The 18,211-nt window shown below is 30.7% G+C and overlaps 1 protein-coding gene across 3 annotated transcripts in view; it reads right to left on the reverse strand.

The window, feature by feature from the left end:
* LOC126770193 (TNF receptor-associated factor 4) overlaps positions 1-18,211 on the reverse strand; it is a 111,321-nt gene that overhangs the window by 20,139 nt on the left and 72,971 nt on the right. Inside the window, exon 1 of one of the 3 annotated variants that reach the window (XM_050489443.1) lies at positions 8,156-8,420. The exons of the other annotated variants lie outside the window; for them this stretch is intronic. Coding sequence (XP_050345400.1) covers positions 8,156-8,353 — 198 coding nt within the window. The 5' untranslated portion in view covers positions 8,354-8,420. Of the gene's footprint in view, positions 1-8,155; positions 8,421-18,211 lie in introns of those variants that run through there. 3 annotated transcript variants of the gene reach the window in all.

Here is an 18,211-nt window from a genome sequence, read left to right on the forward strand (position 1 = left end):
ACAGCGTTAGTTATTCAGTTGCATATTATAATTTTAACAAAAGAATAAACGTTTCAAATCATACTTTTTTTCGTAAATATTCGAATTTACGTAATAAAGACATTGTTCAATGTAAATTAGATTGAAAAAAGGAGTGTCATTTTGACAGTGATAGAACAATATAATAAATAAAAGCGTCCGTAATTTTGAAAATGGAAGTATTAGAGACGGAAGGAAAATGATTACTATTAAACGAAACAGAAGTATAGGCAGCTATAGTTTAAAAAGAGCGTCTAAACTCGTTAATAAATCATGCTACTTACACGTCATAATGTACTGAATCAGTAGAATAACAGATAATGTATTATAATGATAGACTAGAGTTACGAACAATCAAATGACTGACGAAAGCACGGGTTTTAATATACTCTGTTCCCTTCACGCCCGAGGCATGAATGTGTATTCATTGTTTTTTTTTAAACCTAACCCAATCGCATCCGTATGCAACCTCCGTGGGAACGAAAAGATATCAAACTGAAGACGATGCTTTAGGATTGTGAGTTTTTTAATTTTGCAAAATTCGATATTTAGTGCCCGAGGCGAATGATTTCGATCTTGCAAGTCAAGGGCGTTTTACGGCTTCTGATTACAATGGCGATGCGAATGGGACAGCTTTTTAAGCGATTAAGGTTAAGAATGGCGGATGTAATAATTTAGCTTATAACCGCTTATTGTTTCGAGAAACATTAAAATGAGTGATTAAAGCTGACCATACTTGTAATTGTAAATACGCTACTAATCTTGATATGTCATGCTATCAACGTTTAACATGTGAATAACTTTATGGGCAATATTTGATAGTTTTTATCCAAGAACAAAATAGAAAGATATTATAAACAAAAATAATATGATAAGAACGACTTCAGCGGTTATTCATCTTAATCGACTGTTTAGATTCGTTTTTTTTTTGTTAATACGATAAAAGACAAACATTTTTCAATTTGTTTATAAAAAAATGGTTACGTCTCCGGATTTAGCAATTGAAAATCTACCGGGTTTTTAACTTTGTTTCTGGCGATTAGGCATTCAGATGTGCAACAATCGTAGAGCCGATAAATTTTAAGGCGGTTCGCGTACGCATTACAAAACGATGACTAAACCAGCGTATTTTCAACTCTCTCACAACCTGCGTATCGTTAATGACTAAGGCGAAATATTGACTGTGGCTTGACGTAAAATATTCGCCACGCGTTTGTCTGGCTCATATTTAAACCCAATGACCTGCAATGTTAACTTGAGCTGATTTAAATATTCCTAAGATTATAAACGAGAAGTTTATTACTTAATCTCACCAAAACATCTGAACAAATGAAATAAACTTCGCTGGTAGATAAGATTATGATCCGGAATAGTAAATAAACTATTATTAATTCATAAAAATTACTACATTTAAAATTACAGTTAGTAAGTTAAACGTTAGTTAAATATAAATAGATCCAAAAACATATGCTGTAACATTTCATGGCATATAATTTACAAAATTTAAATTCAGAAACACATTATATGCACCAGTTGATTTTAAGCCATTTTGAAATAGAACAAACCGTCTAAATTCACTTCGATGAGAAAAACATTTAAACAAATGGTAACATTTCTTTAAATGTCAACTACAGCCGTAAAATTGCACTAAATTACCTTGACAATGACAATGGATATCTACAAATTAAGATTTCCAACAACCAACATTACTTAATCAAGTACAATCTGTGCCATTGAATTAAGTGGAATCGGACAAACGCCGCATAATTCTTTACGGTTCAAAGATTTTTCTCACAGAATACGAACGTAATCTAACAAAATGATATATGTGTTCTCGGCATTCATTTAAATATAAACCCTGTTACAACTTTTGTTAAAAACAATTATAGGCTATCAATAAACGTGTAAAATTAGTGACACAGAAAATTGGTCTTTAGATTTGAATTATTACGGCATATTTTAGTATCAATAGATTTAGCTGATCGCACGAAGGACACCGGATGTCCAGTGCGGTCAAATTATTCGGTTCGCCATCGAAGTTTAAAATGAACGCGCATCCGGTCAATTGAACATCAATATAACTTATTACGGATTCAAGGGTCTAGAATGTTAATTGATGAGAAACGATCGATGAATTAATTTTTCCTGTTTATTGCTAAAACTTAAATGTCAAATGTTATAAAAACCTATTCAATGCAAATACGGATCTAAAACGGGATCGTTGTTTAGCATCAAATGATAAAAATTTACAAGCAACGATAATACTATACGATGATGTTATAATATGAATATCTAACGCGTCCAAATTCGAAAACCAACCTAATAATACAGACTACATAACAATAAAAGCTAGTAGTAATCCGGATAATAATTAAAGCAATAACGAAATGAGATCAACTTGTGAGAAACGTTCTTATTAGCGTCGATCATGTCATTGAAATCAAAATCAAACTTTAAGGATCACTTACTGAATTTATAGACTTTCAAATAAATAAAAACCATATTGCGATAAAAAAATAACAATATATTCTAAAACTATTCTTAAACGAATCATCAATAATTAAAGTAATTTTATTATTAAACGTATACAAAGAATGGTTGAATCAAGATGGTTATAAAATGATACGTTGTCAGTAATTTATTGTAACGTAATTATGGATTTGTGATGGATCGAATGGAGAATACACCCTTTGATATAAGCTGCGTTTTATTTCACATGATCACAGTGATTTTGTATTTCTTTAATATCATGTGTAGCTTTTGAAATGGATTTCATTTCAAACTTTATTCAAGTAGGTTCTAACGAGATCTTTGGTAACTTAAATAAATAAGTTAGCGCTGGTTTCAAATATAGATACCGAGAAGAATTGACGAGAAACACGATAGTTAGTCGCATCGTCCAATTATGTTATTTAATATATGCTAAATTAAAATCATTTATTACTATATTATCTATGTTTTTGTAATCTAGATAATCATTTATTAGGTAATATGCTTTGTTTATTATTAAAATAATATCTTCATTTAAATATGAAGGTATTAATTGGCAAAGATTACACGATTTTAACAAAACCTAACCTAACGCTATAATTTTCTTCATGTTTCATTTAATTTGTTCGAAATGTATAGTTTGAAAAAAAAAAATTTTAAAAGATTGTTTAAGTCATGGCAGCAGTGTTATTGTTTGCTATTGTTAATAAAATTAATGACTAGATCAATGGAACATTTTAAAATGATCAAACAGAGATAGTACTACATAGAGTATCAAAGGTTAGAGGCACTTTTAGTACTAAGAGCTTGGACTCGAGACATACACCAATAAACATGACTTCGACACAGAACAGATGCACCGAAAAGGGGACGTGCTTTGTTTAGTTCTTGTATAAATAAATTTCGAGTACTGCCCTTTGAAATACTTTAATATTATTTTTTAAAGCTAAATTGTGTTATTTATTTTTACAACTATTTTATTATCAATTTTTACAGCATTCATATATTGTAATACATGTTAATACATCTTTATGTACCATAAAACGTGGTTACTAAATAAAACTTAAAAGAAAAGGCAAAATCTGCCGTCTGCTGTTGAAATCAGCTGATCAATATTAAAATCATGTCGGCCCATTCAGTTAGCTTCCACTCAGGTAGTTTTTTTTTAAATTGTATTCATCTGTCAGCTGTTTGGTGCGCGCGCATGCCTTAAATCTTCAAAGTTTCCGATCCACCAAACATCTGCTTAGGGCAGGTGTATGGGTGGAATTCACGAAATTTTAAGTTTCGACCTTTAAATAATTTCGATACACATCTGCTGTTATGCTTGTAACATTAAAGGTATGTAAGCTGATCAACATTTTTAAATGTTTAGGCAACATTTGGTTAACTGATCAAAATTACGTTAATATTTAACATTGGTGAAATTTTAATGTAACATAAATTATTAAACAAATTTTGCAATTTTCTGAGCAACAAATATGCGAATAGTCTCGTTACCACTAAAGTCAATTACAATACGAGCGGATCTAAGTTGCCCTTAATGGATTGGTTGGCTAACAAAGGCAGAGATGGGACACAAATTTCGCGGTTACAATTACGTAAATAGTCGATTATCATTATATTTTTTTGCTGTTTTATTTTACATAAGCTAACGTCTTAAAGAATCATACTACAGACTATCTTATATTGTGCGTTTTTTCACGTATTACAAATTCCTACTTAATATTACAAATTCGTAAATGAGTTTGTTTGTCTGCTTTTTTGTTACGCTTTTGCGTCTTAACTACTCAATTGGTCATCATGAAGTTTTGCATACACGTATATTGGTACAGAAAAGGACATATGGTCCACAGCTTGCAGGAAAGCATAAAATGATTACCATATATCTTACATATAAAATATATAATTTAACGTTGTTTTTTTTTAATTATTTTTAAGCATTTGACATGTGTTTTATTGAGCCGTGTAACCATAATCTTCTAACGGATTATTTGATATTATACTTGTATTATCTGCATATCCTTTCTGTTCGTTCATACATCCGGAATCCGTTTTATCACTTGGAAATCTTTTTTTTTTGCATCCGTACCCGTACGAGTGTTATATTTCTATACATTTCAGTGATATTGTCATATCTTGGTCCGCATCCGTAAGATATCAGATATCGCATAACATTCCATTACATAGATACTCTACAATACTAAATATAAAATATATACATATATAAATTATGAAGGAACTGTACAGTGGCGCTCACAAGTCTTTTGGAAAAGTTATATAGTATTTATATAACAACAAAGACATGTTTTGATTTCTACCAAATCGATTGTTTATAATATTATTATTAATTATTATATACATCACACGTCACAATGTTAGACATCTAATAAGTAGTTATTAAAGCTAAAAAATACAACATTAATATATTTTTATAACGATCAAATCTAAGAAATAAACAGCGGTACTTTTCTATGTTTCTTATTTTCTACATTACCAGTAATTTTACCAGTTTAAACCGGTTATACTACTTTTTTTTTAAACTGACTAATGACACTCAGGTTACATTTTGCACTTAATTTTACAATATTTCTAATTGGAATCATACATACGGAGATTATAATGTTTACAATTATATAGGCTATTCGCCATCTTGGAAGGGAGACAATGTCAACCTTGATTAGTTTATTAATAAATGAATTTTTTATATGAAAACTATATTATTTTGTATAAAATTTACCATCAATAAGAACACAATATTTTTTACATATCTACATAAATGAAAATAAAATATTTAGAGTACCTATATAAATATATAATTTCGCGAAGAATGAAACAGTTGGCAGTATTGAATCTATTATCCCAGTTTTGAATGGGCTCATCCGTGTTGTGTTCTGTACACCCGTCAAACAGCTGACGGAACAAAAAACAACCCCTCTTCCTTTATCTCTGATGGATTCAAGGGCCACTTATTAAACTAAGATATTCGATCGACTAAGAATCAATAATAACTAGTAGAAAATGTTTATATAATAGCCAATGAATATAATAGTATTTATTACATTCGATTTGGTAGAATTTTTTTTATTATATAAAGTAGGAAGGCGGACGAGCATATGGGCCACCCGATGGTAAGTGGTCACCAACGCCCATAGACATTGGCGTTTTAAGAAATGTTAACCATTGCTTACATCACCAATGCGCCACCAACCTTGGGAACTAAAATGTTATGTCCCTTGTGCATGTAATTACACTGGCTCACACACTGCAGTTTTGCGGTAGAATATCTGATGAGTGGGAGGTACCTACCCAGACGAGCTTGCACAAAGCTCTACCACCACTGAAAAATTAAAAGATAAAAGACTTTCCATCTTTATGTTATCTGTTAATATCATTTTGTGGTACATGTTATATATTTTTTTAACATAATTTATACTTTATGTATTGACCTAGGAAATAAACATAACTTTTTTTTAACTCATGTGTGCACGGTTCGCTTCCCACCAGTAGCTTGCACATGGCATCGAGGAATTTGACACGCAGATGTTCGTTCCGCCACAGACACAATAAAATACCTAATAAACATACCCACTACTTTCTTAAAAATAAAAACGCCGCAAAATATTTAAAGGTGTGTTTAAGCTTTAAAACTATTCGAATTCGAAATGTAAAAATATTTAAAAACAGAACTTCATTTTACAACAGATAAAATAATAATACATACTACACTTATAATATAGACCGAATAAAAAGTAATAACAAAACGAGAAAGTTAAGCTGCGACATCCATTAGCGTGGACGAGCGTGAATTACGATGCATATGGCAAGATCATTGACGACATTTTGAAATGTCATTCTGTTAACTATTAAAAATAAGTGCCTGTCTTTATGAACATATTTTAAAAGCACGTGATGACCAAAAAGATCAATTCATAACTTGGACCAAGGGCTAACCTTAACAGGGTTCAACATTGTTTGTTGCAACGGAACGCAATCCGCATTCCATTCACCTTAGTTTAAAATTCGCGCTAAATATATGCCACCAATAAATGATGTTGAGACGTCAATTTTTTTTTTAAATTCAAAATCAGTCAAAAGCTACACGCTATAAAACCGAAATGGTTTTTTCTGATATTGATGGCTTTCTTTTACGATTACAAATGAATTTTTATTTTATTACACATTTCGTAATTTACTGTCGTTTGGAGGTATGAGATACTTTGACATAATGTAAAGCATAAAATCGTAACAATTTAGTTGCGAAATCTTTTACGGTCGTAAATAAAGAATACGTTCAGAGTCGTTTTAAATTAAATTTTTGATTTTGAATTAATTATAAATTTCACGACATATTTTATATTTTTATACTTGTAATTTTAAATGTTTAAACTATTAAACCTATATAGTTGCTCAGTTTGTCTACGCGGGTTAATATAAAACTTAAGATTTCTTTGAATAATCTAACATAAAAGCAATTTCTTGTTATTTCACTCGCCCGACGTGTCCACTTCAAACATGACACACATTTCAATAAACAGTTTCAATTTAATACTTTCATATTCAGAGATGCAGAAATGTTATCGTATAATAAAAGTATAATATTAAGGGTATTACACAAACGAATTGCGCAAACGCAAATACTCAAGACGATATAGGTCAGTAATATAATATAATATGAAAACTATACTTTCAGAATCGATGCTAAATAAATTTGAAACAGTTCAGCATTTAGAAAGGCATCTCAAATGGTGAAAGTCATGTGCTATCTTGCTTTGCAAAAACTCGCATCTCTGTGCGGCCTTGTCAAGGTGAGTGCAAGGGGGACATAACGGTGCGCCTGCGCAGCGCACCGGCTACCATGTACCACGACGGTAAACAGCTGACAATTCCACCGTAAACAACGTCCATCGAACGCCCAAACCGATAAAACGTTTAAACTTCCTAAACAAAAGCATCTATATATTTTAAATTTTGCGCTGGTTCGACCGAAGTGTACTCTACGTGAGAACCAAGACACGTATCGTTCATTTCCTTTCAGAAACTTACAGCTTAATAGCTGGCTAATATGGAAGTCTTTTAGCATTTTGGGCACGTATTTTAGTCTTTTATAGAAGACCAGTTATATCTAACTGTGTCATCTTATAGGGATAAGGGCCCGCTTTCAAATGTTTTGTAAATAGTAAATTTAGTTTAAATTTAGAACTGTAAATAACAAAAGCAATATAAAAATAGTCTATTTCATCAAGTTCGAACATCTCTTACATAATAATGTAAATAAAATAATAGTTCTAGTGTTATGATGTAATGTCATAGAATATGTGAATGATTAAAATAACCTTTAGCGTAACTATCACCTGCGATATTTCTAATTGATAATATAAAGAGTAGCGTGTAAAAATAGTTCTAGAACCGGTTAAACATCTGGCTAAAAAATTACATAAAATACTTTAAGTGACATCCAGTAACAATTGAGTGTAAACGTTACACGTGAACGATTTCTGGAACTTCAATACGCGATTGGAAAACTTAAATGCTCTAGGATACTTCGGATAAAACTTTTTAACATGCATACAGTGTTCTCGGACCCTTTCTAATATGTAATACGAAAAACTTTGAGGGTCCTTCCCTAAGTAAAAGGGTGACTTACTATTTGACTGATCTCGGTGATAGGGATCGGCGAAATTGTTTTGTCGGAACCCTGCGGCAGAGACGATGCACTGGGGGTAGGCGAGACCCCTGGGGATCCTGGCTGGACATTGACCACGCTCTCCTTGGAAGTACGGTTCGGAGAAAGCCTAGCTGGGAAGCTGAGCGTCTTCGTCCACTGGGACAAGCTTCGCACCATCTTGGCTGTCCATAAGCACTACACGTTCACTGAACTCAAAACAAGCGCGAGCGACACATGCACTCCCCACGACGGTTAGCGGACGAATGCGATCAACGATGGCATCAAAACTTACGGGCTGTGCAAGTTACGACGTGTATAGCGTAAGTTTGTGTGCGTAGGGTGTACACGCGTGTGCGTATTGCACAGACTGGTATTGGATTGGGAGCTCGTTGCGGGTCCGATCTTTTGTTTATCGATGGGGCGGCCACCTTACCACTTCTAAATTGAGAGCCTTTGTAAAGATTTTGCACAAGATTTAATTATAAATTAGCTCTCTGAAAATAATGTTCTTATTTTAAAACTTGTTATGGTTTGTTATTAATAATTCTATCCAATTAATTATTTTCACAAATAGTTGAGATGTCATAAGAAATTAAGATATAATTTTGGTCATTAATTTATTTATAAGTACAGGAGTAAATATTAAAACCTTTATCATTATAACAATAAACATTTTAATCGTCACACATAAAAATACCTATTATTGTACCACCCTTGCAATCCTATACAAAATGATTCAGAAATTAGCAACCGTTTATGAACGCCGAAAATAACAGCTCGAGACATTCTAAGAGTTAAACCCTTCTTAACCGACTTCGAATTATCAAATACAAAAGTACATCACATATTACGGCTCAATTTTTTTATCGCCATTAATAAATGGATATTACAGGCTAAATGATATAGCCTTATTAGTAAAATAATATGTTTTAAACTGGTTTTAAGAACAAAGCCTCGATTCAAAAGTTAGACATGTTTGGACAGGTCTATAAATTTTAAATAACGAATTAAATTGTTTGGTTAGTTCAACCGTTTCGTGATAACATGCGACATATTGTTTTTTTTATTTGAGAGTAAAACATTTAATTTTACGCTTTTGATTTTTTAACATTTAAAATTATTCCTTGAAAAATTACATAATATGTAATTTACAACAATATATCATATTGTTGTAAATCTTTTTATTGTATACCAACGATCATACAAGTGTAAACTTAACTAAATAAAAACAAAAAAAACAGTGTACAAAGGTAAGGACTTAACAATAAGGAGTTACCAATAAGAGATCTGTGTGTTATGCTGTAAAGATGTTTGATATGAGGGGTTAAAATTTGTAGAAACATGTCTAAACAAGTGTTTGAATTTACTATGAAAAAAATGTTATATATAATTATGCATAATATATGAGAAAGATGGATATTGCAGATAATTGCCATGCTTATTCATAATTACTTTGTTATAATAGTGACTACTTGACATTTTTTAAAATTTGATTTAAATTTACATTATTAATTTTTATTACTTTAGTCAAATTTAAAATAGTCCCTTCCGATTCCTACATTCATTCCAACCGACGCAAAGCTGCCCATAATGCAGGCCGCATTTCCGCGCTGTATGGCAATGGACAACCTTTGTGCCAAGTGGGACCCGGAGCGACTGTCAAAAATAATCATTAATAAAAATAAAATATATTAAAATTAAACCAATCGATCCGTCCACCCATCCTGTAGTATATGACATGCCCCCCCCCCCCCTTTTTTCATGCGTTTACCCAAATAAATATTTCGTAATATTTTTAATAGCTCTAATTATCCTAATGCTAAAGGCAATTTTACATAAAACCCAAGATTAATAGTTTTTATATAAATAGCGTTAAAAATATATATAAATTAGCATTTTTTATTTTAGAAATGGTTTTAATATTGTGTCAAATAAATTGATCAAACTTTGACGTTTAGTTTTTTATCATTATTTATACTTAAAATGATTATCTACTATTACCATAAACAAAACAGATACAGGAATATATCTTCGCTGACGTTTCTGTAGACATTTTAAAACTTACAATTCGGACTACCGAAAATACTCACCTAATAAGGTGGGTATTTCTCATAGTTTAGTATTCTAAAGCCTACCTTGTAATACATTATTTTTTTACTTTATTGATAAAAAATATCAAATTCCTTTCCTATTATAAAATCAAATATGAATGTACAACATAAAATTATAAATAATAACAAATTATGTACTGAAACAATTTCAAAGGAATAATCTAAGAAATAGTCATAAATAAAAATTGTAGCTTAGAAGCAGTTAGCGACCAAACGTCTACTACATGAAAAGCTATTTCTTTATACACCTAATTAACTTATATTAATATATAAGTTAAGTAGGTAATAACAGTAGAAGTAATTGCTTATATATTATAAAATATAATAAAATACATTCGATACAGCCTATTATAAATATTAACTGACAAAAGTTTTAAAATGATCACTGGTGTTCGGAGTAAACTGAGAGTTCTCTTTATTCGCCACACATGGGGACCTACGCGAGGCGTAACTCGAAACAATGGTGCGCAGGATTCGTTGCGTGTTTACTTCCGACGCGCCACGTGCGCGCGCTGCGCAGCTGCCTTGCGCACCGCCCGCAGCGCATGCTCGTAAGTGCTATCGACTTGACGCGAATATTAAAAAAATATTTCAAGTAAGTCTCTCCCATTGATTTGATTTAAGTGCTGTATAGATGTGTATGCCTCGCTAGTCTACCGATATAAATGTGGGAGAGTGTTTTGTTCATTTGTCCATATATCACATTTACTTGAATATAGTTTATTTCATGTAGAGTGACATATACTACTTCGCAAAATTGCCCGAATGCGAAGCCACGAAAAAACTCTTGTAAAATGTGTAATTATATAATTTATATGTATATTTTTTGTTAAAATTAACTGTCTGCAGAAATTATTACCAATGGTATATTACATAGATTATTGAAAATTTTTACATCATTAGTTTACACAGATTAAATAAATGTACAAGACATTTAAAAAATAAACGATTATTGTTAAAAAAAACATGAACCTACACTTTACATTATACACATATGACCTCCAGATACTTAATTTGATTAAAGTCCGATTAATTAATTTGATTTCAATCTGAATGATGATTGGTCGGTGTTGACCAATGGCGAGATTGTGTGACCAATGATCGTTCAGCATAAAGAAACATCGGTTAATCTGACAAATCATAGTTTCAGAAACTCGGTAAATACAATAAACACATTAACAAAACAATACTCCACATTACCAAGGACATAAAAACCGAACTATCCTAACATCCTCCCCAATCGATATAAAAAAGGGTCATTAATGCCCCACGCTCAAGGGGCACACTTCCCAAGACAACCCTTGTCTTTGTAATAAAAGTATCCCACCGTTGTTTGAGACCTCTTTCATTACGCTTTAGAAAAAAATTCTATACATCTCATTAAAATATGAGGGTAGTATTTGATTGACAACCCCTCAGCTCTATGAAGGGTTGAATTGATGAATTAATTAAATAAATACATACATATTCATTATTCTCAATATGGGGCTCAACATTAATTATTTAGTACACGGAAATGTGTATCTATTAAATAACTACTTAAGTACGATACATTTTAACACCTGTTTTTACAGCTGTAGTACAATTCCGTAAGAACTCATTTCATTTTTCATCCGTGATAAATGTTGATTATTGTTGATATGTTATTTTAATGCGTGTATTCTTGAAATGTTATAAATATTACGGTCAATATCGCATCGATTTCTGACATTTCACGACAGTTTTCTGCGGTGTTTTCTTACAGAATAGCGCTAGTGGTATCGAATACTACAAATAAGATCATTATTATATTACTGTATATATAAATGTATGTTTCGTATGTTTGTCTATTAATCAAATTCAAATGGCTCGAGCCTGGAAGTCTTAATTAAGTTTGGCAAAGAAAAAATTGTACTTCATAAAAGTAGATTATAATTAGCTGTTTTGAATCTTCATTATATAAATCATTATTATTATATTTATATAAAATCATTTTTGTAAAATATTGTTTGGTTCATATATATTAATTTTTTTTTTACTATATCATTAAATTAAAAAAAACACAAGTTACAAATGTGAAATGATATTAATCACAAGTTTTGTTTAATTATTATACAATAATTTATTTAAAACGATACATTTAAAGTAAAACTTTAAGATCCAGTAAATGTCACTTTGATGGATGTTTGATGTCCCTTGACAATACTGTAACCACACGTTCCACTAAACAACGGACAGTCTTTGTATCAAAGGAATTATATAAATCTATATCTTTGGACGTATAAGAATGGCAATGTTATAATAGATTTACTAATAAATTGAACCTCTCAACAAATTAAATGTATTTTTTTTAATTTTCATTAATTGTCTACTGCCCAAATAGCCTCGACAGCGACACCGGGCTGGCAAATAAATTAATATTTAATTTAAGTTTAACATGAGAAATATTTTACTCAAAACATCACATATTTGACGTTGAGCTAAAAATAACCTTGAAACTTCACACATCGCGGCCAAAGCTTTACTTCAAAACGTAAGTAAGAAAATATATGAAATTACCACCAACACACCACGAATTGTCACCCTCACCTCTCACAGCGAGTATTCCGGGTTGTTATTACTCAAAACGCAGTAAGCTTGTATGGAATTAGTCGCCCGTCAATCTTTACCACTATTTAGGGATACGATAAATTATTTCCCGCTACGGCAAAACTCCTGTTATGTTAACATTTAATTACATGTAAAATTATGTTATGAATTAGAGTATTATTGGTCCACTTTTCTAAGAATGTTACTGAGTGAGAAGCCAATGTAGAGAATACTGGTGGTATGTGCAAGCTCCTCTGGGTAGGCACCACCCACTCATCAAATGTACTATCAAATCTGGGAAGGGTGACTGAGCCAGTGAAACTTTAGACACAAGAGACATAGCATCTTATTTCCCAAGATTGCGCAATCAACTGACATTACAAGGAGTGATTAATATTTCTTACCAATGTCGAAGGACGGTGGTGGCTATTTACCATCAAGTAGGCGTAGACTGAAAAGCAGCCTAGATGAGACTACGACCTTTTCACCAAATTATCAAGTATCATATTGTTAACTCTTTTTTTATGGTTTTGTACCTTATTTCTTTTGTCTTTGTTTCTTTTTAGTGAATAAAGTTATTTATTATTATTATTATTACTATTATAATAAGTGGTCCAATTGTCGCCGCCTACGTAGGCGGCATACATGACGTAATAAAAATCACAGGTCACAGAAGTACGTCAAAAGTATATGCGAAATAATCATAATAATACATAATATCATATGTCTTGCTTGTTTTAAAGTGTTAAGTCATACAATGCTTGAACTAACCCGATATAGAATCTCAATAATCAATGTCCTTTTGGCAAAAGTAGTGACTTGAAATACTGTAAATACAGTATACAGGACTAAAGACTTTATGAAATTTCTGACATACGAAAGTATGGTATAATACTGGAAATATTCTTAACTCAGAGTTGGTCTTAAGAAATTCTTGATAGTAAAAGTCCAAAACTGTTTATTACTTTGATCCGAGATTAATAATCAGAACCACAAGATCTTTAGTTTAATTAACTAAGTCAACGAGGCAGTTTTACCCACTTAAGCCCATATTACCTACATTATTCAGTATCTAGAAGAATGAATATGTGATGTCTTCCTTTGTAACGTATTTTTTTCTTCTATTAATATGTAGTAGCTACCTAGGCGATCGAGCTTCGCTTAGCTCGTAAAAAATTAGTTATTAAAAAAAAAATAGTGAAAATAATTGATTTTTCCGAAAAAATGCCTATATATACATATATCATATACAAGAATTGCTCATTTAATGTTATAAGATTGCTAGCAGATCTTAAACGGTACAACATAATTATTAATAAAAAATATAACTCATTAAGCCTGATTAAGTAACGATACAAGTTAATAATTAAGTAATTAGAAAAAGGCTTTGTAAATAATAATTACTGACCCTTTTGTTTAACAAATGTTAAGTACATTATAGAAAATATTTAAAACATTTCACTCAAATATAGTATGTATTAAAGTGACAATAGGAACTAGAATTGCATCCTCCACTACTTAATTAAAAATGTATATAAATAAAATATTAACATCCATAAGTTTTTCCCACAGTTCTGGGATCGATTTACGTTAAAAAGAATGTTTGTAAATAGTTTTTGAGTGTTTCCGAATACACTAATCACCCTTATCCTAATTGGAACTGTTATGAGTTTATCAACATTTATATATTACAATAAACAATACGTCATGCGAATGTATTCTTTATCCGACTTTAAATAAAGACTATAATTCCGGCCAAATAACTGAAACTTCGTTAACTGACATTTCCCACTTAATGTGAAAAGACACGTGCACTGAATGATCGGTTTTATGATCATAAAAGTAATTATTTTGTATAGATTAAATGTTTCCTATTGTATATTTGCGTGATCAGGAAATTAGTTTATCTTCGAAAACATTTTAATATTACTCAAATAATTTCGAAATTTATTGGCGTTCAATGTGATGTTTTCAGTCTTTCATTTATAAGACTATTGGCATGCCTGCTTATTAGAATTGAATACAATACCAAAACCTAAATCCTTTATATCATGATGCCTATATAAATAATATTAAAATACGGTCACAAATAAGTTAACCGACCAAGTTTTAAATTAGGTCATTTACATAATACAACCATATGCGAGCCCCATGCCACACAAACAATGGCAAAATAACACCATGTGTGTCACGGATGAAAAAATCAAAAATAGCAAAGTGACCCGCCCACATGGCGTACGGTACGAAGAAACATAAATTATTCTTAAGACCCTTAAAGGACACGTGAATAAATAAGAGTTTTTACTATAACATTATTTGTTATTTGCGTGTAATGTCGGCTTTACCAAAGCAATCTCACACAGAAAATTAAACTATTAACACAAATCAAAAATAAAACTGAAAAAACTGACATTAAAATTACTTAAACGTATTATAAACTCATTTTATGCGTTAAGCATGTACGAGGAAATAAAGTTTTAATTTAAAAAAATTATTTACTTTATTAATATATAATACATATATATATATATTTATGTTTTAAGACTGTTTCATAAATTAAAAAAAAATTGCAAGGTTGTTTTTAAATTCCAAGTATTTCGTGTTTTCTCCTCATTTTATAATTCAAAAGATTTGAAAGAAAGAAAAGTTATTCAGTATTAGTATTCTTTGCATTCAACTCGAGATCCGTATAACCGATATTTTTTTTCTAATTGCTTAGTAAGAAAATTAAAGACGCATTGGTATGTCTGGCAGTACCTTGTTAAGGATAAAATATGTTTAATAAAATATATGACATTACTCTTCAGACAAAGACAAACAAACAAAAACATACTATACGTATATTCACTATCTTTATCTATTTATGATAAAATCATAGTGATGTCTAGTTTAGACATTACTATGATTTTATCAAATTAAAATTCCTTTCATTATAAATTCTAAGAATATTATCAAAACATTTGAATGGAGAATTACATAATAGAAAAGTCGTGTGCACGACACACGAAGTGCTGGGAATTGTTTATTAACGAATAAGTGACCTCATTGGCGCCATTTTATTTTTGATTGTCCGAATATTATGATCGTGAACACGGCTCATCTTCCTATACGTGACTAAATTTGAAATAAAAAATCAAAAACGTAACATGCGACATTAAAGTAACCTAACAAGAATTACCATAGAAGTCTAGTATGATTTTGCTACAGATTTATTTATTATATATTACTCTGTTGATACTATTACTTACTATTTAAGACTACAATAAATTCTCCAAATCAAAGTTAATCTCCATATAGCTTATATAAATGTCATTTAACAACTCCCTCGCTACAATGAGGTTGATCTCCAGTAATTAATGAGAATACCTACACTTATTTACGCTAATGGTTTGTTTTAACGTCTAAAGACGCGTTCACAACAACCGAATCTCACGCAGCGATTAATAACATAACTGCCACTCCCGAAACGCATTATCGACCGTTATGACAATTTGTTATGTCACCCTTACGTCCAATCATAGACGATTCTATATTTAAACCGCCAAAACCGTTCCGTCATGAATGTTCCTAATTCGAAAATTTTGAAACAAAGAAAGGGCAGAGAACTTTTAAATCATGGTATAGGTGACATTGATGATGCGTGGAAAAAAAATATAAAGGCAATGACACATTTATTAGTACTGTCACTTACCTTTGACAGCTCGTAACTTTAAAACTTTAATTCGTGATAAGCCTAATGTGTGTTAAGATGTGGATGGATGAGCTACTGGATTTTAGCTTTCACGTTACAGAATGACCTTTAAATGGGGCGTTATAAACAAAGAAGACAAATATTATTATTTTATGATTCTTGGCTTATCGTAAGGACGTTTTAGAAGGTTAATTTTGACAAATCATGAAGAATAAAATTGTTATTTTAATTCATTTTTTATTTTCATAAAATATTATTTTATTATTGATTATGGCTTATTTTGAGAACAGAAAAAAACAATATACACACAAAAATTTTATTTATTTGAAAAGGAACATCTTCAGTAAATATAAAAGCATTTGAATTTAGAAGCATATTTTAGTAAAATCTATCTCATATATGTACCAATTACAGATATGCCCAACACTCACGAGGTAACTCAAAACTTTCTAGTTGCCTGACAAAAACATTTTTATTAAAATACAATTTTAACATTTTCCTTCTTAAGAAAACGTTCATATCGTCAAGACGTTCCGAAAATTACTTTTAATTTGCTGCAACATTAAACACGAAAATTAAATGACCTTTCCGATCCCGAAACAAATCAACTCATAACATAAAATGACAGATGGTGTTCCTTTTTTCATTTTATTACAATTCCCCGTCTAACTACACCAATTACGTACGCTGACAATATGGTTAGAATCATTTAGGGACATTAGTCAACTAATTCATTTGACAGGCGAGTCGTAATCATAATCGACTTAATAATACCAACAGCTAACTAGAAAAGTGGTTCCGTAGTAAAAGAAAAATTAATTTTAAAATTGCAATATTTAATGCTAATTTTGTTGCTAGCGTGAAATCACCTTATTAAAAAAACAATGGAATAAAAAATGCTCTTCCATTACTTTGAATTTGAATTTTATTAAAATTATTTGAATTTAGAATATATCGAATTCTCGATTGTCAAAATTTTAGAATGAATTCAAAACTAACTAGGGATTGAGTAAATATAAAATGTGATGTTAACTTTAGTCTTTGACGTGATAAGGATATAAAAAATATATTTTTAATTAGTTAATATTTATCGCCCGACTTAGGAGGAAAACGTTAGGTATTAAATAATAGCCTATTTCCTTCAAGCTTGCTTCATACCAAATTTCATAAAAATCGATTTAGTTCGTTAGCTGTAAAAGTGTAACAGATAGATAGACAGAGTGGAGTGTAAGTAAATAAGTAATGTTAAATTCAATGAAAGTATATAACCTATTTTTCTAATTAACAATTTATTTAAGATCATTTTTCAATATACATACATACATTATTATATACATTAGAATAAAAAATATGAAAGTATGAAGTAGCTAAAAAAATTATTAAAAAAAATATTTGTTATATTTCAATTTTGTATTGCGGACATCCGGTAACCGCTTTTGTGTTGTTATCAATTTATCAACGCCCGTATGGATCAATTAAGATATTCCATCTGAAATCCCACAAATATTTTAACACGAATAAGGCACTTAATACCTATACAGTATACATTCATTTGTCACAAGGGTAGGTTTTAGAGTAGCATACATATTTTCATAATAAATTTTAACTCAAGCGTACCCAATAATATGACAGGTAAATAAAAAAAAACACGCTACTTTCATAGTT

Source organism: Nymphalis io, chromosome 8, assembly GCF_905147045.1.
Source record: "Nymphalis io chromosome 8, ilAglIoxx1.1, whole genome shotgun sequence".
NCBI classification, from domain to species: Eukaryota; Metazoa; Arthropoda; class Insecta; order Lepidoptera; family Nymphalidae; genus Nymphalis; species Nymphalis io.